Source organism: Schistocerca nitens, chromosome 5 (genome assembly GCF_023898315.1).
Source record: "Schistocerca nitens isolate TAMUIC-IGC-003100 chromosome 5, iqSchNite1.1, whole genome shotgun sequence".
Lineage (NCBI taxonomy): Eukaryota > Metazoa > Arthropoda > Insecta > Orthoptera > Acrididae > Schistocerca > Schistocerca nitens.
The window spans coordinates 494,653,158-494,680,334 of NC_064618.1; the positions used below are offsets into that span (position 1 = coordinate 494,653,158).

At 40.5% G+C, this 27,177-nt stretch overlaps 1 protein-coding gene across 7 annotated transcripts in view; it reads left to right on the forward strand.

The window, feature by feature from the left end:
- LOC126260864 (CCR4-NOT transcription complex subunit 1) overlaps positions 1-27,177 on the forward strand; it is a 143,320-nt gene that overhangs the window by 42,945 nt on the left and 73,198 nt on the right. For 3 of the 7 annotated variants that reach the window (XM_049958285.1, XM_049958280.1, XM_049958284.1), the window contains exons 12-26: positions 1,554-1,701; positions 2,865-3,264; positions 10,018-10,199; positions 10,997-11,121; positions 11,274-11,466; positions 11,551-11,745; positions 11,905-12,048; positions 12,178-12,357; positions 12,473-12,700; positions 12,842-12,976; positions 13,091-13,226; positions 16,056-16,267; positions 16,383-16,523; positions 16,622-16,777; positions 26,114-26,254. In XM_049958285.1, the coding sequence (XP_049814242.1) occupies positions 1,554-1,701; positions 2,865-3,264; positions 10,018-10,199; positions 10,997-11,121; positions 11,274-11,466; positions 11,551-11,745; positions 11,905-12,048; positions 12,178-12,357; positions 12,473-12,700; positions 12,842-12,976; positions 13,091-13,226; positions 16,056-16,267; positions 16,383-16,523; positions 16,622-16,777; positions 26,114-26,254 (2,716 nt within the window). The remainder of the gene's footprint in view (positions 1-1,553; positions 1,702-2,864; positions 3,265-10,017; positions 10,200-10,996; positions 11,122-11,273; positions 11,467-11,550; positions 11,746-11,904; positions 12,049-12,177; positions 12,358-12,472; positions 12,701-12,841; positions 12,977-13,090; positions 13,227-16,055; positions 16,268-16,382; positions 16,524-16,621; positions 16,778-26,113; positions 26,255-27,177) is intronic. The other 4 variants (XM_049958281.1, XM_049958288.1, XM_049958282.1 and 1 more) reach the window with 3 other exon arrangements.

Sequence of the window (27,177 nt, forward strand, 5' to 3'; positions counted from 1 at the left end):
CCCTATGCTTTGTTTTACACTTATTATGCAGTAATCTCTGTTTCTTTAGAATAGAGTAGGTTCACAGTTGTTGACATTGGAGCTTAAGTTCATAGGGAATGATAAATGCTTGAGAACTAGTGTTCTGGGAGAAAGTTTTAACTATTAACAAATGGAGGACATGATAATCATATTGTCAATAAAGTGAGCAAGCAAGATATTATGGGAAATGATAGTTTGCATTATTCATTGTCAGGAACTCCAATAATATGAGAATAAAGGTACAGTGTTTCTCTGTAGTATGTTCAGAGACTGGCAATATTGGCATTAGTTAATACCTCACATGGCAAGCTTCATAAAGCGTGGTATCCTCCACAAGTGTTGAAGCTCTGACAAAATTAATGTTTTCTGACAGCAGGCAATGTTTTTATTTTTAGTACAAGGTCCACTTTTGAAGTGGATGTAGCAAAATTTTAATTGTTCGTGTCTGCAACTTGACGTGTCTTCTTTACAGTAAGAGGGATGAGAATGAAATATGACGTTGTATAGGATTTGTAGATTGAGAAAGTTTGGCTCATTTTCAACCAAATCTACAGGTTAGGATGACTAAAGTTTCATCAGACAGAAGAATAAAACGTGGTCTATAGCACTTTGGATAAACTTATTTTACAAAATGATTCTAGCGTATGAAATGGAAAGATTGTGAGCAATATGTATTACCAATTTTGACTAGCAGTGATGTCCTTCTGAAGTAAAAATCATTCAGAAACTGAATGTCACTCAACAGTGATAATTGCCAGGAACTGCAGGAAAACAAACCAATGAATCAGAACAGACAGGAATGGAAGACATAATTATAAACACACACAAAATGGATCTGACAAGACACACAGGTACTGTGAGTGTATGGTAGGTTGTCAGTGGAAGGTCTTTGCTGGATTGTGAATGATGATAGTAACCTGTAAAAGGTGCCTAAATAGCATTATAAAAATTGCAGTAGCATTATGGACGCATAAGCTGAACAGGTTAATGCATGAAGAAATCTAAGAGGAGGCTTATACCCAGTAGTGGATGTCGCACACTGCTTATTATTAAATTTTGTTGTATTACTTAGAACCATCCTGTCATTAAATTATAACATACAGACTTTTCCCTCTTTTTGTGTAATGCTTTTTCCACCATAGATAACAAGACAATGCTGATAAAAAAGAAAAAAAATTGTTAGAAGTCTGAACCGTTTTACTGAAATTTGCTCTCCTGGTGCCAAAGCAGTAATTTTGTAGTGACAAGAAATTAAATACCTTACATACTTAACTGGTATAAGCTTCTATGTTTCATTGAATAATTGATCTTATATTCAGTGTAAGAGAAGGAAAGTTGCTACTCACCATATAGCGGAGATGCTGAATCGCGATAGGCACAATAAAAAGATTCACACAATTTGTGCCTATCGCGACTCAGCATCTGCGCTATATGGTGAGTAGCAGCTTTCCTTCTCTTGTATTGTTGCATTCCATCCTGGATTTTCCATTGTTTGACCTTACATTCATTCATTAATTATTTTCTCTTTTAAGGAATGTTTCTCAAGAACTCTCGGAAGCAATATTAACAATGATTGCTAACTGTAGTATTTTGATGAGCAAACCCAGGCAACCACCACCTGGAGTCTTGAGAACCCACAGAGGTATTGAACCTGCATTTAGTACATCTCTTGGGGGACAGGTGAGTAACATTTCTGATTGTGTTTATCCATTCTTCTGAAAAAAAGGCATATTATTTTCTTGTTAACACTATTTTAAGAAATGGAGCATTGGGTGTAATTATTGTTTATTATTGTTTTTGTTGTTGTTACCCAAAGCAGATATTTTAATTTGAAACAATGTACATAAACGTCAACAATATGAATTAGGATATATATATTCTTACCACATAAAGGTGGTGTTGAGTGGCAGAGACTCATTTAAAAGTAGACTGATATACATTATTTAGCTTTTGAACAAAGTCCTTCATGAGATGAAGGAACACATGTTGCGATTGACTGACTGACGTGAAGGTATTGCAAGGTGTTTAAAATTCCATGTGTGAATTTGGAATATTAGTTAAACCGTGCAAAACAGATTTTATGCAACTTTAATAAATCTGTTAAAACAATGAAACTTCATACATTTCACTTAACACACAGGTAAATTTTAGGATGAATAAATTTAAGACCGTAATTGTGTCCAATAAACATCTATGCCATTAACTTTCTCAGGTTATGTGTAGTGTAGAAATAATATACACTAATCGAGCATCTAATAGTGCAGGTGTTAACTGCAACAGAGTAAACAAAAATCCTCTGTGAATTAATTTCCTGTTTCCAGTTTCATTGGGTGTTGCTTAAAAGAGATTAAGAAATATGTAATTTGAATAAGTCACTTTAAGCATATTACTAAGTATTTGTAAAGTTGGGTTTTGGTGAAGCATGTTTTCACTGTTCCTTTGTTTCCTTAGTATTGATAACTTTTAGGGCCATTGCAAAACCATCTGTAATTCAGTTTTGTAAAAGCTTATTTATTTAATGTGCTATGTATGCTTGCACAAAACCTTTGTAACTGAAAATTGAAGGTATATTGAAATCAGCTAATAGAATAGACATTGCCAAATTCATTCTCTTGGTAGCAAATGTCAGTGTAAAACTTCATGGCTTCACAATGATAACTCCGGAAACATATTGTTCTTTCCCTCGTTTCATTATGTTGTAGGCGGCATGTAATGTCTCTTTTTACTTTTATTTTCTTGAGGAACACACAACTTACCTGCTGTTCATAGCACTTAGTTCTCTTTATGTCCTGATGTTTTATATTGAGGCACCTCAGATATTAACTAGATATTTTTGTTTCTAGCAGCTTTTCACTGCATCACAAGTCGACACGATTGGTGGTATCAACACCAGTCTTGCAAGTATAAACATTGCTGGAGCCCCTGGTGGTCTCGGTCCTCCCAGTTCACAAGCTTTCAACCTACCAGGGGCATTGGGACAACTTGTTACAAATCCAGGTTCTCCATCTCGTTTAATGGGAGGAGCTGTATCAGGTCCAGGACCAGGTCCTGGACCTTCACAAAGCCCATTTCCACTTCTACCACAACAGCTGCAGCAGTCTGGACCTGTCGGCAGCCAAGTAGGTCCTGGTCCAGGCAGCAACCCAGCTTCACTAGTACCAAGTGTTGGCCTGGGGGTTGGTGCCATAGGTGCCCTCAGCCGCTCTCTTGGACCACAATCTGGGATGGATAAAGCAAGGATAGGTAAGGATGATAATTGCATTGTATTTCATTTTCAACCATAAGATGTTTGTTACTGATATTTGAAGGTACCTGCATGTGGCTGCCAGAATAATGGCCCACGTGCAGATGGTTAATTCAAAGGTCTGGGGATCTATCTACAAATGGACTGGTTTCGTATGACAGTCAAAGTGCCATTCTCCCAAACAAAGTTGTGCATGGAAGAATAATACAAAAATAGATCTTCTTGTAACATGCAAAATGAGATGGTTGTTAGGGTAGAAGTAGAAGCATATGTCACCTCAAATATGTTCATCCCTCCTTAATGATAATACTAACCATTAAGTCGATGGTTTTATTTAAGTTTACAGTTTTGTCTTTTTATTTAGTACACTACACGCAGTGATGTAGATGAGGGTCAAATCGAGTAAAGTGCCAGTCAGCAGATGTACCATTGTTAGTGGTATGACAGACAAAAGTTCTTAATCTAAGGAAATTTTAACGTAAATTTTTGTATTTTTATTGTATGATTATTGTTCTTTAATCTTCAGATATCTACTGCTGTTGGTAATCTACTGGACAAACTAAAAGTTCCATCTCTCTTAAGAGACACCTTTATGAAAGACTTGTTTATGAGTCTAAATAATGGATTTATTGTGAAACTAAATTTGGTGGATGCTGTCCTAGTTCCTGATAGTCAAAGAAAATTATCAACATGGCATTGACATTTGACCTGACCTGATGAGCTTTTCTTGGCATTGGAGATCCTTTCCTGACCCATTGTGAGGACTGAACCATGGTCTCATCACCAGTTATTATTCTCTTAAGGAACATCTTGTTCTCATTTGCATGATCCAAAAGCCCTTCACAGATTGCAAGGCGAAGTTCTTTCTGGTCTTGACTCATTAGCCGTGGGATGAACTCGGTGGCAACATGATTCATACCAAGATGCTGTGTTGTCGGGATTTCATGTAATGATCCAACTAAAATGTAACATTCTTCTGCAATCTTTCGACTGTCAGTCTTTGATTGGCAAGCATAATTTTGTTGACGTTCCTGACAGGAGCATCATCGGTTGACATCAAATGGTGTTCTGAATGAGGGAGATCCTTAACTTTTGTCCAGCCATTTTTAAACCGTGTGAACCATTCATAACACCGTAGGCTCCCTGCATCATTTGGTGTCTCTGTAAAGGTTTTTCTTGAGTTTCATGCAAAATTTAATGCAGAAGTGTTGCTCCTTCAACTCTGCCACCTCGAAATCCACAGACTGTGTGACATGATGCTCCACTCAATACAGCGCTGAACAGTAACTAATAGATATACAACAATGAAGATTCCAGTAGTTACACATTAAACATGCAATTGTGCAGGGATGCCAACTGCATTTCGCTCCAACACATCATTGGTGTGAAATTACAAATGTTCTGAAATTTTTGGAACAGACCTCATGTGTGGAACACTGAATCAAAGGCTTCAGAATCTGGCAAATTCTGAGCAAGACATTTCTAGTGAATGACATGTTTGTGGTGTGGTCACATGGAATGAAAAAAATGTGAATAGTTTCTGGAACATTCAAACACTCTCCATTGTAGTATAAAACTTTCGATGGAACTTTATAAAGGCCAGTTACTTTTCCTTGGCATGTTGGAACAAGACTCGATAGATCTCTGAGTCAGTGTATTCTGGAAAACTGTGCTCTGTTACCTTTATCTCCATGGCTTGAACCATCACCATCTGTCACAAAGAAATTTGGTGCTAAAGACTCTGGTCCAGAGGTCATCAAACTGTGGCCTGTGTGTTGCAAGCAGACTGGATAAAGTATTCTTGCGGCCTATGGTTCTATGACTTATTATGCATGTAGCAACTAACAGTCAGTTAACGTAAAGAGCTGATTAAAAATGTAGTTTTCCTGCTCAGTAAGAAACAAAAATAGTTGCCGAGTCAGTGGCATTCTAACATGTGCTTAATATTAACTGACAGTGGGGAAATTAAAGTAAAGTTGGTCACTTATCTCAGGGGCAGAGCAGTAAGTAGTGCAGCAACCACGGTATTAGAGGATGTAAGGGTGAAGGGAATGTTTTGTTTGTCTTTCAGTTGTTAAAACTCACTTGTGCGTCTGATTCATACCCGTCAGGTGCTACAGTATAAATTTTGACACTGAAGTAAGATGGATTGGTGAATGGATGTTGCAAAGGTGGCCGTCTTCAAATGTGGTACATTTTGGTAGCAAGCAATTTGAAATTGAATTAAGGCTTTTGTAACACAAGGCAATGAGTAGAAGTAAAATAACATTCAGAACATTTAGTAAATATCTGTGATCGGGCCTCATATTGCGTAATGCAATTAAACGTAAACACATTTATTTTAATCAGTTACTCATCTGTTCACACAGGCAACAAAACAGTACTTTGTCAGGCAATTACAAGTGTCACAACTTTGGGCTCGCTTGAGGGTAGCAGCAATATGAAACAGGAAATAGTTGACCTGAAGTGTTCTGTATGGTGCTGCCTTTTAACAACCAGTACTTGGGGTCCAGAATCAAACTTACCGCATCCTTACTATAGCTAGCCTATTGGAGGCTCATAACATACCTGTTTATGAAGGTTACCATTTCAATTAAAAATAAGACTGGTACATAAGAGGCCCAAGATGCTGCCCTCCAATGACATTTTTGGCTCTTGAACCAAAAAGTTTGACCACAACTGCTGTGATCCATAAAGCTTGAACGTTTTTGGACAAGGAAGCCTTACCGAAGAATTAAAATACCTATGAGTAGGGCTCCGAACAATTCTCAGATTGGGCAGATGTTTCAGTCAAAATAAGGAATGGCTTGAGAAAGAGGGTGGCACTGACCCACTATCTGGAAAAATCGGTAGACTCCTACCGAAACACGACATTCATTGTATTTCACTTTAATCAATGAAAATAAGTTGTCTTATTAGTGTTAAGAATGAATTAGGTCTCCGAACGCCGGACGTGTATCGCATTCCGTGTGAATGTGGCATGTGTTACGTTGTTGTTGTGGTCTTCAGTCCTGAAATTGGTTTGATGCAGCTCTCCATGCTACTCTATCATGTGCAAGCTTCTTCATCTCCCAGTACCTACTGCAACCTACATCCTTCTGAATCTGCTTAGTGTATTCATCTCTTGGTCTCCCTCTACGATTTTTACCCTCCACGCTGCCCTCCAATGCTAAATTTGTGATCCCTTGATGCCTCAGGACATGTCCTACCAACCGATCCCTTCTTCTAGTCAAGTTGTGCCACAAACTTCTCTTCTCCCCAATCCTATTCAGTACCTCCTCATTAGTTACGTGATCTACCCACCTTATCTTCAGCATTCTTCTGTAGCACCACATTTCGAAAGTTTCTATTCTCTTCTTGTCCAAACTGGTTATCGTCCATGTTTCACTTCCATACATGGCTACACTCCATACAAATACTTTCAGAAACGACTTCCTGACACTTAAATCTATACTCGATGTTAACAAATTTATCTTGTTCAGAAACGATTTCCTTGCCATTGCCAGTCTACATTTTATATCCTCTCTACTTCGACCATCATCAGTTATTTTACTCCCTAAATAGCAAAACTCCTTTACTACTTTAAGTGTCTCATTTCGTAATCTAATTCCCTCAGCATCACCAGATTTAATTTGACTACATTCCATTATCCTCGTTTTGCTTTTGTTGATGTTCATCTTACATCCTCCTCTCAAGACACTGTCCATTCCGTTCAACTGCTCTTACAAGTCCATTGCTGTCTCTGATAGAATTACAATGTCATCGGCAAACCTCAAAGTTTTTACTTCTTCTCCATGAATTTTAATACCTACTCAGAATTTTTCTTTGGTTTCCTTTACTGCTTGCTCAATATACAGATTGAATAACATCGGGGAGAGGCTACAACCCTGTCTCACTCCTTTCCCAACCACTGCTTCCCTTTCATGCCCCTCGACTCTTATAACTGCCATCTGGTTTCTGTACAAATTGTAAATAGCCTTCCGCTCCCTGTATTTTACCCCTGCCACCTTCAGAATTTGAAAGAGAGTATTCCAGTTAACATTGTCAAAAGCTTTCTCTAAGTCTACAAATGCTAGAAACGTAGGTTTGCCTTTTCTTAATCTAGCTTCTAAGATAAGTCGTAAGGTTAGTATTGCCTCACGTGTTCCAACATTTCTACGGAATCCAAACTGATCTTCCCCGAGGTCCGCTTCTACCAGTTTTTCCATTCATCTGTAAAGAATTCGCGTTATGCAACTGTGACTTATTAAACTGATAGTTCGGTAATTTTCACATCTGTCAACACCTGCTTTCTTTGGGATTGGAATTATTATATTCTTCTTGAAGTCTGAGGGTATTTCGCCTGTCTCATACATCTTGCTCACCAGATGGTAGAGTTTTGTCATGACTGGCTCTCCAAGGCCATCAGTAGTTCTAATGGAATTTTGTCTACTCCCAGGGCCTTGTTTCGACTCAGGTCTTTCAGTGCTCTGTCAAACTCTTCACGCAGTATCTTATCTCCCATTTCGTCTTCATCTACATCCTCTTCCATTTCCATAATATTGTTAATGTGTTACGTGAGGCAGACTATTAGGCCAGGAGAGATGCAAGGTAAATCAGTGACATTTCGAACTGAAACAACCAATGAGGTCAGCTGCCACAGAGTACCATCTTGAGTATAATCACGAAATGAAATATGGGGAAACTATTGTCATGGTGCATACACAGTGTTTCTGGGACAACATAATTAAGGAAGCTGTCAAAATAAATAAAACATTATAATTGAAGCTATCTGAAAGATTTACTGTAGCTCTGTTATTTGATATACTGTCAAAGGGCTTTGTGTACACATAGAAAAAATCAGTTGTTTTTTACATGTTAAAAGTGCTCCATATGTGCTCCCCACTGATTCTGCAGGTAACAAGTTGATAATAAAGTTCTTCCTGTGTTCACTGCAGTATGTCCCTGTCAATCTGTTCAAAAACACTGTTGATGCGAGCTCACAGTTTCTTTAGGTTTGTTGGTAGAGGAGGTGTAAACACCGAATCTTTCACATAACCGTACACAACAAAGACGCAGGGGGTTAGATTGGGAGAGTTTGGAGGCCATGACATAAATTGGTGATCATCATCCCACCACGTCCAGTGCACCAGTTTATCAATTTCCTGTTTAATAATTCAGGAACAACACAATGGAAGTGGGGTGGATTAAGTCCACTCTGTCATTGTTCAGTAATGGCATGAGCTAATTTTCCAGCATGTCCAGATACACACGTCCTGCAATGCTCTTTTCACAGATGAAAAAAATGGTCATAAACTTGAAACTGATTGACAGACCACATTAACTTTTGGTGAATCTCAAATGTGTTGCACAATAGCATAGTGTTACTCTGTCACCCAGATTAACACATTGTGCCTGTTCACTGTGCGTTCACAAAAAAATGTTGCTTTATCACTGAAGATGAATTTGTTCCAAATCCCGTCCTCTTCTAGAAACTTTTACTACTTTGCTAAAAATTCAAAGTGTCTAGCTTTGTCATCGTGAGCCAGGGCTTGGAGCAATTGCAAGTGGTGAGGCTTCAGCTTCACTCATTTCCTTAAGATCTTCCAAACAGTGGGTTGTAGTATGTTCATCTCTATGCTTTTTCTGTTCATCAACTTTCGTGGGCTATGTGTGAAATTTGCCTGCGTGTGGTCAACCATTTCTTCACACTCTGCAGGCCAACCCATTGATTTCCATTTGCGGATGCGTCCTGAAGCTTTTTCAACTGTGCATACCGCCGCTGAGTTGAGTTGGTGGTTGGTAGATCTCTGTTAAACATTTTTGCATTGTTGTGGCAGACTGAGGTGAAAGCATTTAAACCACAATATACACTTTCTTGGCACGCATTGCCATCTTACCCATTGCTGCACTCTTGTAGTAGAAATCTTATGTGCAGCTGCTACAATAAAAAACTTCTTGCCTTTTTCTATGTGAGTGTTGAGACTTTGTCAATATAGCTAGAGTGAATTTATGAAATCACTTCAGTCATTTGTAATAACCTTGTATGTTACACAAATTACTAAATGGAATCAGAGGCTTCAGTTTAAACAAAGTTTGATCTCGCCCAAACATTTTTTTTTTTTAAAAAAAAGATCTTGCCAGCTATTGCGTCCACCAGAGCAGAGAAACACTGTGTGGATGTGCATTTCGCAGAATATCAGTCCAGGCACACTGAAAAATGAAAGAGCATTGAAGGGTGTAGTGTGTATTGGGAGTTGAACTCACACTTATCTCCAAATAGTGATGTGAGACAAACAATAGTGTAGTCTGGCTGGAGTCCGGGCAATGAGTGTACATTGCGGTGCAACTTGGAACTTGTGAAGAAGATGACAGGTTGGTCATTGAAATACTCTCCATAAAACCGTAACAACAACTCAGCTGAACACCTCCAAGTGCACCATTAATCAATTGTGCCAAGAAAACTCTGGAGATGAAAATTTTCTTTCTACATAACATGTTGAATGGGAAAGGAAGGGGGGGGGGGGGGGTGAGACTGGTAGGCTATGTACCATCCATTGCATACCACATAATGGCTCGTGGAGTGTCGAAGTTAATGAGAGTATCTGAGCTTTAAGATTATGTATCCACTGCTAAAAATTTATTTGCATTTAGTTTTAATTGTGTGTGTGTGTGTGTGTGATATGCAGCTTATTAGTTTTAAATTTTTATGTTTTATTTTCTCTTATGGCAGTAGAGAAATAGTGAGCTTCATAAATATTATCTCTTTTAAGTAGGAGCTGAAACAGCAAGTATATTTCCTGATATGGCAGGAACAGTGTCGAAAGAAATTGAAGATGAAGCTAACAGCTACTTCCAGAGAATCTACAATCATCCCCCTCATCCGACTCTGTCAATTGATGAAGTTTTGGAAATGCTTAAAAAGTTTCAGGACTCACCAAGTAAACGAGAGAGGGTATGTTAAATGCAACTATTATATTACATTTTTTTCAGGGCGTAAGATATCCACTTCTGGAAACAGTATTCATATGGAGACAAGTGTTTCTGTGAATTTAAAATCTTAAATGTACCAAATTTTCAGGACAGAGTAAGTATAAGTAGTTGGTATACAGTTAAAATAATAGCATATGAAGAGCCGAATATGTGACAGCTAGCTTAATATCTGTATGGTTTAATAGTGAATTATTATGTAGTCACACCATGCCAACCAACTAGCATTGTTAGATTGATAGCAAATTAACTTACGGTGTCCAGGAAAAAAGTTCAGTATGTTAGAAAATGATTTTGTGCTATAAACATCATATCATTGTTATCTTGAAATTATTTATTTTAGTCACATAGCATTGACTAGACTAGGTCAGAAAGATCATCTATGATTCAACAGTATGTTGTTCGTAGATTAATTTTGTGAAATTCATTTTATGAAGGTACAAACAGATCATTTGCAACACCACTGTAAACCTCTTTCTTTCTTTCTTTTTTAAACATGTATATTACTTACATAATATGTTTTGTGATTGCCAAATATTATTCAGTGTCAATCAGTTTGTGCAAAGACTAGAAATTTCTTTCTTTATAGAATCTTGGTGAATTTCAGCAGTTCGTAACACATTTTGAACCATTTACCAACTTCCCTATTTATATTTAAGTTTTTTAATAATTTGATTGTTGGTCGTTTACTGCAGACTTTTTAATGCTTCTTGTTAACAGCCTTAAAATCTTGAGTACTTATAGAATGTTTTATGATTGTAGGAAGTTTTCAACTGCATGCTCCGGAATCTGTTTGAAGAATACAGATTTTTTCCTCAATACCCAGACAAAGAACTCCATATAACAGCACAGCTCTTTGGTGGCATAATTGAACGGAGATTGGTCAGGTAGTAAATTATCTAATATATGAATGCTGACTTTTTAATTCTTTATGTATGTTAGTAGACAAAGGTAGCACCTCATATATGGATTTATATTCCATTTTATTAGTTTAAAGTTTACTAAGTTTGCTTTTATTTGTTTCATTTTTTCTTTCTAGCAGCTATATGGCATTAGGACTAGCCCTCAGATTTGTGTTGGATGCTCTTCGAAAACCTACCACCAGTAAGATGTACTTCTTTGGAATTGCTGCACTAGATAGATTTAAAACAAGGTTAAAAGAATACCATAAGTATTGTGAACACGTTGCAGCCATCCCGCATTTCCACGAATTTCCTCCCCACTTAATAGAGGTAAACGATACTCAAACTTCTAAGCCTTAGAAAAGCACTGATCTTTACATACTTTACATATCTTAATTTTTTTTTTTTCCCCAGTATGTAGAATACGGATTACAGTCACAAGAGCCACCTAACAGGCCAACAGGGCCAGTGTTACCTGTTAGTCTGGCTTCTATTCTCTCTCCAATGCCTACGGTTACAACAGGGTATAAGACTTTGACATCGACTACTGTCACAACAACCACTTCCAGTGCTAAATCAACAACCACAACCCCAGCCATTGCAGCAAGAGTAAGTTTAATCTTCCTTTAGATTTGTTTATATTACATATGTACTCATTCATATGCAGTTAATGATATTGGATAAGCATTGTACAATTAATGGGCATAAACTGTTAAAGTAATTTTGAAAATATATATATATATATATATATTCGTATATTTTTTCCAGCCATCGATAGCAAATGCTACCAATATTGATACTTTACTTGTTGCTACTGAAAAAGAAGAGAAAATGACAGCACCTCCTGAGGCCTTGCAAGATAAAATTGGATTTGTTTTCAATAATTTGAGCCAGCTAAACCTTCAGAGTAAGGTAATAATATGGACAGTTGCAGCTTTTGTAAAAGAACATTACAGTTTAAGGAATTATTTGTGTGTTTAAAAATCTTCTTGTTTTCTTGTTTGTGAATACTGATGGGAAAATTAAATTGTTTAATTACAGTGTGATGAACTGAGAGAGATAGTTACAGAAGAATATTATCCATGGATGGCACAGTATCTTGTAATGAAGAGAGCGAGCATTGAACTAAATTTCCACTCTCTGTATTCTAATTGTCTTGATGTTCTGAAAATACCAGAACTGAATCAGATGGTCTTGAGAGAGACCTTTCGAAATATAAAGGTAGGTTACTGTCCTTTAGTATTTCAGGTGTTTTATCTGGTCACTGTCTGATTTGTGTAAGTTTAATATCTTTCATTCACAAAAATATAATTTGTGGTAACTCTTGTTTCAACAGGTGCTCCTCCGAAGTGATAAAGGAATTGCCAATTTTTCAGACCGCTCTCTCCTAAAAAATCTTGGACATTGGCTTGGAATGCTTACACTTGCCAAAAATCGGCCGATCCTGCAGGAAGATATTGACCTGAAAGCTCTTTTAGCTGAAGCTTACCACAAAGGGCAACAGGAACTACTGTATGTTGTTCCATTTGTAGCCAAAGTCTTGGAATCTTGCGCAAAAAGCAAGGTTAGTGTGATTCATTCCATTCAGTAGAAAATTTGTGGTTTGTCATTGTTTGAAATAAAAATTTTGTTTGCTAGCTTTCAATACTCTCTTCAACATTTGTAGAAATAATATTTTAATTTCATAATCTGTACTTGTTTTTAGGTGTTTAAGCCACCAAATCCTTGGACAATGGGAATAATGAATGTTTTAGCAGAGCTGCATCAAGAACCAGACCTAAAATTAAATCTGAAGTTTGAGATAGAGGTGTTGTGTAAAAATCTGAATATAGATGTTTCTGTAAGCAACACATTGATATTTTTGAAATTTATAAGTGTCTGTAGAATAAACCATGTTTTTGGATCATTCTATCTAAACAAAGTATCTTGTTAAATAAATATATCTATTTTGCAGGAATTGAAGCCCTCTTTATATTTGAAGGATCAAGAGAAATTACGGAATTTGGAATACCAGCTCTCTCATCCAAGTAAAAAGCAAGAAGCTATTGTACAGCCAACCATGTCGCAGTCACCAGCACAGAGTCAGCCAGGTAAATACCACAGCTAGTGGCTTGGCAGAATTTCATCCTCCTCCTCCTGCTCCACCACCAACACCACCACCACCATTTCCATAAATCTGCTCACCAAAACCTGGTTCTCAGTACTCAGTATAACAGAATGAAAACATTTGCAAGATTTATGAGGATCAATTCAAAAAATTAATTGGAAAGTGCAGAGATAATGCTTATTATGTAATGGAGTATGGGAGCTTATATACCGGGTAATCAAAAAGTCAGTGTAAATTTGAAAACTGAATAAATCACGGAATAATGTAGATAGAGAGGTACAAATTGACACACATGCTTGGAATGACATAGGAGTTTATTAGAACCAAAAAGATACAAAAGTTCAAAAAATGTCCGACAGATGGCGCTTCATCTGAACAGAATAGCAATAATTAGCATAACAAAGTAAGACAAAGCAAAGATGATGTTCTTTACAGGAGATGCTCAATATGTCCACCATCATTCCTCAACAATAGCTGTAGTCGAGGAATAATGTTGTAAACAGCACTGTAAAGCATTGTAAAGCATGTCCGGAGTTATGGTGAGGCATTGGCGTTGAATGTTGTCTTTAAGCATCCCTAGAGATGTCGGTCGATCACGATACATTTGCGACTTCAGGTAACCCCAAAGCCAATAATCGCACGGACTGAGGTCTGGGGACCTGGGAGGCTCAGCATGACAAAAGTGGCGGCTGAGCACACGATCATCACCAAACGACGCGCACAAGAGATCTTCCACGCGTCTAGCAATATGGGGTGGAGTGTCATCCTGCATAAACATTGTACGTTCCAGCAGGTGTTTATCAGCCAGGCTTGGGATGACGTGATTCTGTAACATATCGGCGTACCTCTCACCCGTCACGGTAGCAGTTACAAAACCAGAATCACGCATTTCCTCGTAGAAAAAAGGCCCGATAACGGTAGATGTGGTAAATCCAACCCATACCATAACTTTCTCGTCGTGCAGTGGAGTTTCCACGACAGTTCTAGGATTTTCGGTAGCCCAAACTCTGCAGTTGTGGGCGTTGACAGACCCTTGGAGCGTGAAATGAGCTTCGTCGGTCCACAACACATTACTCAACCAGTCGTCATCTTCCACCATCTTTTGAACCGCCCACACCGCAAATGCCTTCCACTTCACTAAATCGCCAGGTAACAGTTCATGATGCCGATGGATTTTGTACAGATAGCATCGGAAGGTACGCCTCAGTGCCAACCAAACATTAGTGTATGGAAGACTGGTGTGACGTGCGACTGCACGAGCGCTGACTTCCCTGTGCATAGACGAACCTGCTACAGTCTCCATTTCTTCCTGAACTGTCTCAGCAGCATTACGCCTTGTGCTCGGTCGGCCACTACGGGTTCTATTTTCTAAACAACCTGTGGCTTCAAACCTCAAAATCATTCTCGCCACAGCTGCATTTGTCAACGGATCTTTACCCATTCAAGTCCCCTTCCTATGGCGATAGGATCGTAATGCTGAACTAGCTCATTCCCCATTCTGATAATACAGCTTCACTAAAAGTGTCTTTTCAGGTAATGTCAACATGCTGCGACTGCTGGCGCATCTGATTCTCTCTGTCATTACAGCTGCTTTTATACACAATTGTCATGCGCAATCACTGATGTTTTGCTGTCCAGCACCATCTGTTGGACATTTTGTGAACTTCGTTGTTGTTCCCCCCCCCCCCCCCCCCCTTCTAATTAAGCCCCCATGTTTCCAGAATGAGATTTTCACCCTGCAGCGGAGTGTGCGCTGATATGAAACTTCCTGGCAGATTAAAACTGTGTGCCCGACCGAGATTCGAACTCGGGACCTTTGCCTTTCGCGGGCAAGTGCTCTACCAAATGAGCTACCGAAGCACGACTCACGCCCGGTCTCACAGCTTTACTTCTGCCAGTGTCTCGTCTCCTACCTTCCAAAAGGCAAAGGTCCCGAGTTCGAGTCTCGGTCGGGCACACAGTTTTAATCTGCCAGGAAGTTTCAAGCCCTCATGTCATTCCACACATGTGTGTCAATTTTTACCTCTCTATCTACATTATTCCATGGTTTATTAAGTTTTCAAATTTATACTGACTTTCTGATCACCCAGTATATTCTGCTTTAATAAAAAATATTGATAAAATCGGGTACATATCAGTATGATGGCAAAAGTCACACATGAATGCACATATGCACATATTATTTCTTTTAAACTTCCTCTTATCAGTACAATTTTAACTCACTGGAGAGAGAAAACATTTTTATGCTTCATAATTTATGTTTTGTTCCTGAATGAAGTTATTTTGTTGGAACATAGATTATTTTAAGATTACTGTTACTATTATTAGTTGTTTTAAGTAGTTGGCATGATGTTTTTGGGACTTCTCCAAAAATTACGCCCATTGCAAGTGTTTCTGCATTAGAAATACTTTCCACCTGAGTGTAGAATAGCTCCAGTGTGTGTTTTTGTTTGATTTTTATGTCTTTGTCATTGAAATCAACAGTCTGTTCAGCTATACTTTCCAGTTCAGATTCTTTTCTGATTGTCAATTTCTTTATTGAAAAACATGAAATGATGACAGAAGGTAATGTTTTAGAAGGCATGTACCACAGAATGGATCTTAACAAAAGCTACTATAGTAAAAATATTCAAATGTAAAAAAAAAAAAAAAATTAAGAAATCAATGGATGAGTTTTAGAAATTTTTATTGTCTTTGTTACCCAAAAACAAGGAAGTTCTTTATTTTATAGTTGGCAAATCTCTCTTCTCTCTTTAATTTACATAATTTTGAAAACAATGTTGCCCGGCTCTAAAAATCAAACGTTCTTTAGCTACCAGTACAGCTCCTTCTGCAGCACCTGTGGAGGAAATGGCACAAATAACAATATCATCTGCTGCAACACCACCAACTTCTGTTGCTCCCACCAACACGACACCTACTTCAAGTCTTCCAACAGGACCACCAGAACCTCGTTTTGGTTATATGGACATCTGTATAAGTACAGTGAACAGTTTGGCTCCTCATATAACAATCAATTCCCAGGTAAATATGTGCACCAGTTTATGCCAATAAACAAAAATTACCAGTTGATTTGTTCTCAAATTTTAATTTCTTAAATATTTATTTTATATTATTTTTATTTATTTATTTTTCCCAGCTTGCACTGTTCCAAACTCATCCGCAGTTGAAACAATTTGTACGACCAGCTGTCGAACGTGCAATTCAAGAGTGGATTCATCCAGTCGTTGACCGTTCCATCAAAATAGCTCTTACCACCTGTGAACAGATAATCAAAAAGGTACAACAGGAGAGTGTGACATTAGAAATGCCTATGTACTTTATGTATATATATATTCAATATGTTATGATACTTGTATTGATTGTTTTTTTTTTTAGGACTTTGCCTTGGATCCTGACGAATCTCGAATGCGTGCTGCAGCCCACCATATGGTGCGAAACTTGACAGCAGGAATGGCCATGATAACCTGTAGAGATCAGTTGCTGGTCTCAATAAGCACAAATCTGAAGACAGCATTTGTTTCTGTTTTAACGGTGTGTAATTTTAAGTATTTTTTAATTGTGTGACAATCGCTTCCTCCTCCTCACACGCTGTGATACTTTTAAGCATATCTCTATACTCAGTTGGTTGAATGTTATGCCAGTAATGCTGAAAGTGTAAGATTCAGTTTTCAGTTGGTCCTGGAATACTTTGTGCCAAATTACAGTATATTCATGTTAGGGAAGAAGTATATAAAAATTGTCACTTCCTCATTGGTTGAATGAATTTACTCTCAGATCGGACAAAATATCCTACTTCTTTCAATGTGCCATCCCTTGAAAGTCCTGCAGTGTCTGGACCGACTTCTAAGTTAGTTATTAATTCAATCATATCAGACAATTATGTAGCTGTGTGAATCAAGCAATTCTAATCCAGAGTTTCATTCTGTAGTAGGTAGTTCCAGTTTTTTCTTTTTCATCCTGTCCAATAATTTTCCCTTTACCTGTGGTTCTGGGTGGCTTTTCTATAACTCCCTATTTCCTGAACCTTGCCAGTCCTTTTCCTTCATCCCACTGTCTCCCCCCTTCAAACTTTTTGCTAGGAGGAGGAGCCTTTGGCTCCAAAAGCTTGCACATTTCCATAATTTTTTATTTTTTTCTTTGTCCTGCCGCTACTTGGTGAGTAGATTTTTTTATATATCCAATTAAATTATATTTTCAAAATTTGATTATCTTTATCAGTGAAATTTTGAGACAAATATAATCACAAATCAGAAGTATAAAAATCGGCCAGTATTACTACTACATTCAAATTGGTTGCATGTATGTGCGATGTCATTCTGGGTTGTTGCGTATTGCTACAGCACTGAACTATATATGTATAGGTGTAATTATCATAACCATGTGTAATTACTAGAACATCAGTCCATTTTTGTCAACAACGTAATCTTCATTTCTGTTTGTCGACTGCTACTTCACACTCTATTTGTGCATCTGCTAGCTAACACTCTTGTGGGTAGAATGATTGCACCTGAGAAACACCAACAGTCCTACAATAATAAATGTACCATTGATGTGAAGCATCAGATGGGAAACTAGTTGCAGTGAATTCCTTGGGAAAGTGTTGACCAATTTTGATAAACTACCAGTCAATATTATTTCAGTGTACAGAGACACCATACAAACTAAATAAAGCAAAAAAAAATAAATATTCTGTGTCTCTGTCATTAAGTGCAATACACTATCATTCAGAATTTAGCCCCTTCAAAGCACCCACCATTTGCTCTCAGAACAGCTGCACAAACTCTCAGTATTCTGGAGATGAGATTTTGTAATGATTTTGCAGATTTATATTGACATACCCACTGTATGATTTAGAAGCATGTTCAGTGTCCCTGTTGCAGCATAAATCCACACCACTGTGTCTTTTACCACATGGAACAGCATTGTTGATCAGTATCCTGTATATCCTTCCTTCTTTAATGTTTCATTAATTCTCACTAGATCACAGTGTGTATCACCCACAAAACATCTCCGTACCATTACCAACCCTCCACTATGCTTCACCATTGGCATCACATACTGACACTTCTTATGTTCTCCATGAACTCGATGAACAAACAATTGACGACGACAGCTTCCAAATATTTGAAACTTAAATTTGTCCCTGAATAACACCTTGGACCATTGTCGCATGCTCCAGTTTTTATGTTGCTGTGCCCTGTGCAGTCTTTTTCACCTTATTTTGTTTTTGAATAAAAGTTTTTGGCTACTATGCTCCCCTTTAAATTTTGTTCACGCAGGCAGTGTTGCACTGTTGAACTGAGATTGGAGAGGCTTACAGTACTGTTTACTTCCTTGCAAATTGCAGGTGCTGTATGAGTCATTCTGAATTTACTCTGTACATATATGAGCTTACCTTCCTTGTGTGATTGTGAAACACTTGCATTGCCACTAGTTTACTTGAACAGCTGCAATGTGAACACCACTGTAGATTGTGGCCGACCAACTTTTGTTGCTATTTTCCTCCTGGGACAGCCTTTCTGATGATACAGGTCAATAGTTACTGCACATTTTTCAATTCCAATCGCCTTCTTTCATCCCATTAGGACTTAACATAGTATGAACCTGATCATTATATCTAAAAACAAAGATGATGTGACTTACCAAATGAAAGTGCTGGCAGGTCGACAGACACACAAACATACACACAAAATTCAAGCTTTCGCAACAAACTGTTGCCTCATCAGGAAAGAGGGAAGAAGAGGGAAAGACGAAAGGATGTGGGTTTTAAGGGAGAGGGTAAGGAGTCATTCCAATCCCGGGAGCGGAAACGACTTACCTTAGGGGGAAAAAAGGACGGGTATACACTCGGGGACACACACACATATCCATCCACACATATACAGACACTAGCAGACATATTTAAAGACAAAGAGTTTGGGCAGAGATGTCAGTCAAGGCAGAAGTGCAGAGGCAAAGGTGTTGTTGAATGACAGGTGAGGTATGAGTGGCGGCAACTTGAAATTAGCGGAGATTGAGGCCTGGTGGATAACGGGAAGAGAGGATATATTGAAGAGCAAGTTCCCATCTCCGGAGTTCGGATAGGTTGGTGTTAGTGGGAAGTATCCAGATAACCCGGACGGTGTAACACTGTGCCAAGATGTGCTGGCCGTGCACCAAGGCATGTTTAGCCACAGGGTGATCCTCATTACCAACAAACACTGTCTGCCTGTGTCCATTCAAGCGAATGGACAGTTTGTTGCTGGTCATTCCCACATAGAATGCGTCACAGTGTAGGCAGGTCAGTTGGTAGATCACGTGGGTGCTTTCACACGTGGCTCTGCCTTTGATCGTGTACACCTTCCGGGTTACAGGACTGGAGTAGGTGGTGGTGGGAGGGTGCATGGGACAGGTTTTACACCGGGGGCGGTTACAAGGGTAGGAGCCAGAGGGTAGGGAAGGTGGTTTGGGGATTTCATAGGGATGAACTAAGAGGTTACGAAGGTTAGGTGGACGGCGGAAAGACGCTCTTGGTGGAGTGGGGAGGATTTCATGAAGGATGGATCTCATTTCAGGGCAGGATTTGAGGGAGTCGTATCCCTGCTGGAGAGCCACATTCAGAATCTGATCCAGTCCCAGAAAGTATCCTGTCACAAGTGGGGCACTTTTGTGGTTCTTCTGTGGGAGGTTCTGGGTTTGAGAGGATGAGGAAGTGGCTCTGGTTATTTGCTTCTGTACCAGGTCGGGAGGGTAGTTGCGGGATGCGAAAGCTGTTGTCAGGTTGTTGGTGTAATGGTTCAGGGATTCGGGATTGGAGCAGATTCGTTTGCCACGAAGACCTAGGCTGTAGGGAAGGGACCGTTTGATGTGGAATGGGTGGCAGCTGTCGTAATGGAGGTACTGTTGTTTGTTGGTGGGTTTGATGTGGACGGACGTGTGAAGCTGGCCATTGGACAGGTGGAGGTCAACATCAAGGAAAGTGGCATGGGATTTGGAGTAGGACCAGGTGAATCTGATGGAACCAAAGGAGTTGAGGTTGGAGAGGAAATTCTGGAGTTCTTCTTCACTGTGAGTCCAGATCATGAAGATGTCATCAGTAAATCTGTACCAAACTTTGGGTTGGCAGGCCTGGGTAACAAAGAAGGCTTCCTCTAAGCGACCCATGAATAGGTTGGCGTACGAAGGGGCCATCCTGGTACCCATGGCTGTTCCCTTCAATTGTTGGTATGTCTGGTCTTCAAAAGTGAAGAAGGTGTGGGTCAGGATGAAGCTGGCTAAGGTAATGAGGAAAGAGGTTTTAGGTAGGGTGGCAGGTGATCGGCTTAAAGGAAGTGCTCCATCGCAGCGAGGCCCTGGACGTGCGGGATATTTGTGTATAAGGAAGTGGCATCAATGGTTACAAGGATGGTTTCTGGGTGTAACGGATTGGGTAAGGATTCCAGGCGTTCGAGAAAGTGGTTGATGTCTTTGATGAAGGATGGGAGACTGCATGTAATGGGTTGAAGGTGTTGATCTACGTAGGCAGAGATACGTTCTGTGGGGGCTTGGTAACCAGCTACAATGGGGCGACCGGGATGATTGGGTTTGTGAATTTTAGGAAGAAGGTAGGGGTGCGTGGTGTCGGTGGGGTCAGGAGGTTGATGGAGTCAGGTGAAAGGTTTTGTGGGGGGCCTAAGGTTCTGAGGATTCCTTGAAGCTCCGCCTGGACATCAGGAATGGGATTACCTTGGCAAACTTTGTATGTGGTGTTGTCTGAAAGCTGACGCAGTCCCTCAGCCACATACTCCCGACGATCAAGTACCACGGTCGTGGAACCCTTGTCCGCCGGAAGAATGATGATGGACCGGTCAGCCTTCAGATCACGGATAGCCTGGGCTTCAGCAGTGGTGATGTTGGGAGTAGGATTAAGGTTTTTTAAGAAGGATTGAGAGGCAAGGCTGGAAGCGAGAAATTCCTGGAAGATTTGGAGAGGGTGATTTTGAGGAAGAGGAGGTGGGTCCCGCTGTGACGGGGGACGGAACTGTACCAGGCAGTGTTCAATTTGGATAGTGTCTTGGGGAGTTGGATCATTAGGAGTAGGATTAGGATCATTTTTCTTCGTGGCAAAGTGATACTTCCAGCAGAGAGTACGAGTGTAGGACAGTAAATCTTTGACGAGGGCTGTTTGGTTGAATCTGGGAGTGGGGCTGAAGGTGAGGCCTTTGGATAGGACAGAGGTTTTGGATTGGGAGAGAGGTTTGGAGGAAAGGTTAACTACTGAATTAGGGTGTTGTGGTTCCAGATTGAGTTGATTGGAATTTTGAGGATTTGGAGGGAGTGGAGCTGGAAGTGGGAGATTGAGTAGATGGGAGAGACTGGGTTTGTGTGCAATGAGAGGAGGTTGAGGTTTGCTGGAAAGGTTGTGAAGGGCATGCCACCCTCCACCTCAAAAAACTATCCAATCTCCTGGTTTCCCACCTCCGGAAAGGCAACTCACTCACCCTTCCCTACAGCCTAGGTCTTCGTGGCAAACGAATCTGCTCCAGTCCGGAATCCCTGAAGCATTACACCAACAACCTGACAACAGCTTTCGCATCCCGCAACTACCCTCCCGACCTGGTACAGAAGCAAATAACCAGAGCCACTTCCTCATCCTCTCAAACCCAGAACCTCCCACAGAAGAACCACAAAAGTGCCCCACTTGTGACAGGATACTTTCCGGGACTGGATCAGATTCTGAATGTGGCTCTCCAGCAGGGATACGACTTCCTCAAATCCTGCCCTGAAATGAGATCCATCCTTCATGAAATCCTCCTCACTCCACCAAGAGTGTCTTTCCGCCGTCCACCTAACCTTCGTAACCTCTTAGTTCATCCCTATGAAATCCCCAAACCACCTTCCCTACCCTCTGGCTCCTACCCTTGTAACCGCCCCCGGTGTAAAACCTGTCCCATGCACCCTCCCACCACCACCTACTCCAGTCCTGTAACCCGGAAGGTGTACACGATCAAAGGCAGAGCCACGTGTGAAAGCACCCACGTGATCTACCAACTGACCTGCCTACACTGTGACGCATTCTATGTGGGAATGACCAGCAACAAACTGTCCATTCGCATGAATGGACACAGGCAGACAGTGTTTGTTGGTAATGAGGATCACCCTGTGGCTAAACATGCCTTGGTGCACGGCCAGCACATCTTGGCACAGTGTTACACCGTCTGGGTTATCTGGATACTTCCCACTAACACCAACCTATCCGAACTCCGGAGATGGGAACTTGCTCTTCAATATATCCTCTCTTCCCGTTATCCACCAGGCCTCAATCTCCGCTAATTTCAAGTTGCCGCCACTCATACCTCACCTGTCATTCAACAACATCTTTGCCTCTGCACATCTGCCTTGACTGACATCTCTGCCCAAACTCTTTGTCTTTAAATATGTCTGCTTGTGTCTGTATATGTGTGGATGGATATGTGTGTGTGTGCGTGTGTATACCCGTCCTTTTTTCCCCCTAAGGTAAGTCTTTCCGCTCCCGGGATTGGAATGGCTCCTTGCCTTCTCCCTTAAAGCCCATATCCTTTCGTCTTTCCCTCTCCTTCCCTCTTTCCTGATGAGGCAACAGTTTGTTGCGAAAGCTTGAATTTTGTGTGTATGTTGATATATCCTACTCCCAATTATCCAACTCCCCAAGACACTATCCAAATTGAACTCTGCCTGGAACAGTTCCATCCTCCGTCACGGCGGGACCCACCTTCCTCTTCCTCAAAATCACCCTCTCCAAACCTTCCAGGAATTTCTCGCTTCCAGCCTTGCCTCTCAATCTTTCTTGAAAAACCTTAATCCTACTTCCAACTTCATCACAGCTGAAGCCCAGGCTATACGTGATCTGAAAGCTGACCGATCCATCGTCATTCTTCCAGCTGACAAGGGTTCCACGACCGTGGTACTTGATCATCGGGAATATGTGGCTGAGGGACTGCGTCAGCTTTCAGGCAACACTACATACAAAGTTTGCCAAGGTAATATCATTCCTGATGTCCAGGCGGAGCTTCAAGGAATCCTCAGAACCTTAGGCCCCCTACAAAACCTTTCACCTAACTCCATCAACCTCCTGACCCCACCGACACCCCGCACCCATACCTTCTACCTACTTCCTAACCCAAACATCCCGGCCGCCCCATTGTAGCTGGTTACCAAGCCCCCACAGAACATATCTCTGCCTACGTAGATCAACACCAACCCATTACATGCAGTCTCCCATCCTTCATCAAAGACACGAACCACTTTCTCGAATGCCTGGAATCCTTACCCAGACTGTTACCCCCGGAAACCATCCTTGTAACCATTGATGCCACTTCCCTATACACAAATATCCCGCACGTCCAGGGCCTCGCTGCGATGGAACACTTCCTTTCACGCCAATCACCTGCCACCCTACCTAAAACGTCTTTCCTCATCACCTTAGCCAGCTTCATCCTAACTCACAACTTCTTCACTTTTGAAGGTCAGACATACCAACAATTAAAGGGAACAGCCATGGGTACCAGGATGGCCCCCTCGTATGCCAATCTATTTATGGGTCGCTTAGAGGAAGCCTTCTTGGTTACCCTGCCCTGCCAACCCGAAGTTTGGTACAGATTTATTGATGACATCTTCATGATCTGGACTCACAGTGAAGAACAACTCCAGAATTTCCTCTCCAACCTCATCTCCTTTGGTTCCATCAGATTCACCTGGTCCTACTCCAAATCCCATGCCACTTTCCTCGACGTTGACCTCCATCTGTCCAATGGCCAGCTTCACACATCTGTCCACATCAAACCCACCAACAAGCAACAGTACCTACCATTATGACAGCTGCCACCCATTCCATATCAAACGGTCCCTTCCCTACAGCTTATGTCTTCGTGGCAAACGAATCTGCTCCAATCCCGAATCCCAGAACCATTGCACCAACAAACTGAAAACAGCTTTCGCATCCCGCAACTACCCTCCTGGCCTGGTTCAAAAGCAAATAACCAGCGCCACTTCCTCATCCCCTCAAACCCAGAAACTCCCACAGAAGAACCCCAAAAGTGCCCCACTTGTGACAGGATACTTTCCAGGACTGGATCAGACTCTGAATGTGGCTCTCCAGCAGGGATACAGCTTCCTCAAATCCTGCCTTGAAATGAGATCCATCCTTCATTAAATCCTCCCTACTCCACCAAGAGTGTCTTTCCGCCGTCCACCTAACCTTCGTAACCTCTTAGTTCATCCCTATGAAATCCCCAAACCACCTTCCCTACCCTCTGGCTCCTACCCTCTGGCTCCTACCCTTGTAACTGCCCCTAGTCTAAAACCTGTCCCATGCACCCTCCCACCACCACCTACTCCAATCCTGTAACCCGGAAGGTGTACACGATCAAAGGCAGAGCCACGTGTGAAAGCACCCACGTGATTTACCAACTGACCTGCCTACACTGTGAAGCCTTCTATGTGGGAATGACCGGCAACAAACTGTCCATTCGCATGAATGGACACAAGCAGACAGTGTTTGTTGGTAATGAGGATCACCCTATGGCTAAACATGCCTTGGTGCACGGCCAGCACATCTTGGCACAGTGTCACACCGTCTGGGTTTTCTGGATACTTCGCACTGACACCAACCTATCAGAACTCCGGAGATGTGAACTTGCCCTTCAATATATCCTCACTAGAAGCAAATGATATAATGTGAACTGATTGCTACACAGACAGCTGAAGGGATGAGGGCAATTTGAATTAACAGTCTTAGGTAAAGGGCCATCAGTGCTGTTTCATGTACTGATCAGCAACCCTCTATGCTAACAACTAATCAGATACATAACATAGGCACTTAGTCTTTACATGTTTATATTTGATTTATTATTAGAATGGGGATGTGATAGAAATCCAAAACAAAATCCCTGTTTCAATCACAAATTGATAGTGGTGATAGGTGATAGAAAACTTTTGACTGTTGCTGTACAATATTATATTGCAACTGGGGAAATGGTCACCACATGTGATAGAACGGTAGACAAACATCAAATACTGGGATGGTCTGTTCAGAAAACCTTAAGTTACTAGTGCCTGTGATAAAATGCTCCAGTGCACACTAATGGTCCACTTCTAATGATGTTGCAGTATTTGCAATACATTTTTCAGCATTGATATATTTCATATTTCATTTTTTTTTCTTGGCCAGAAGTGATCCACATGTCAAAAAAATCTTGTTTGTCAGAGCCTGAAACCATTACATTTATAGTCTGACATTTATCCACTGTACCTTCAGACAAACAATAAGTACATATTGCACACAGAAACAGAGAATGTACTGTAAAATGCCTTTCTTCCAGAAGCATCTTTTTGAAACTTGGTGCAATTTTTTTTGAAAACAAAAATGTTTTAATAATAATTCCAAGTGGCTCAACAGCATTGCCACTTTGGTAACTTAGGTATCCCTAACCTACTCCAGTAATCCTCCTGGAGGAAGAAGAGCTAATGTTTAACATGGAACCCAAACTGTGTATCATCCCTAGCAAATCTTCACACCATTGAGGGTAAAGGTGGACTGAAATATTCCTTGGTCTGACTGGGATTTGATCTTGTGTCCTTGGCACTTTACCGCTAGATCACAATGGCTGACATTTTAAGAATGAAGTTGCACTTTTAGTTTAGAGAGAACAGTTTCTGCATAAAATTGTGTCTGTTTAGTAAGGTAATAATGAAAGTCCTGCTGTCTCATTTTACAGATTGTGGAACACTTTCAAAGCACATAAACTGTCAGTATTGCATGCCAAATACCTTAAGCATTTTATTAATGTTAATTTATATTGATAGAAGGAATGTTTTTGTCAGTTGCACAAACTGGACTGACCTAACTATGTATCCTTTTATTTTTGTCAGGGTGCTACACCTCAACAGAAGGAAATGATTGAACAGGCAGCTCAAGTTGCAGCTCAAGATAATATGGAATTAGCATGTGCATTTATACAGAAAACAGCTATTGAAAAGGCTGTTCCAGAAATCGACAAAAGATTACTAAACGTGAGTTTGTTTGACTGGAAATTAATACAGTAAATTGTGTGTGTGTGTGTGTGTGTGTGTGTGTGTGTGTGTGTGTGTGTGTGTGTGGATTGCTTATAAATTATAAAGCTATAAATGCTTGTGATTTCAAATATCACAGTCTCTGTGTTCTTTAGAAATATTGATGAAAGACTGTATTGATGAGCATAACAAGAAAATAAGGCTACTGAATTTCCAAGAGTCCATTACATCATTTCAGTTATTTGTTTAGTGTATGGTGGAATACTTGATATTGCTAATACATTGTTACAGGTACGAAGCAATTGTACTAATGGAAAATAGATAAAACAGGTGTGCCAATATCTTCTCATATGAGGTGCATTCAATAAGTAATGCAACATTTTTCTCCTCATCAGATTTCGGCTGAAAAAATGTGAAATTTGTCTTGGGACATTGTGGATTATTCCTGCTTCAGTCCCTATAGTTTCATGAAGCTCAGATAAGTCGTGGCAGTATACATAGCCTTTAAAATGGCATCTGTTATGGAGGTGTGCTCCAGAGAGCTGCCTTTGAGTTTCTTTTGTCAGAAAACCATAGTGTTGCAAATATTCATAGGCATTTGCAGAATGTCTACAGAGACCTGGCAGTGAATAAAAGCAGAATGAGTTGTGAGGCGCCTGTCATCATCACAACAAGGTTCGCAAACCTGTCCATACTTCTGTGTGTTGGCCAGGTGCATTTACCCTCAGGAAATTGAAGAAACTACTTCACGTGTTCATTCCCACAAAAATGCAAGTGAAGTTCTCTTTCTCCATGACAACATAAAGCCTCACACAAATGTGTGCACTTGAGAGGAGCTCACAAAACCTCATTGGACTGCTCTGGCTCATCCACTGTACAGCCCAAATCTCGCACCTTTAGACTTGCACCTGTTTTGTGTAATG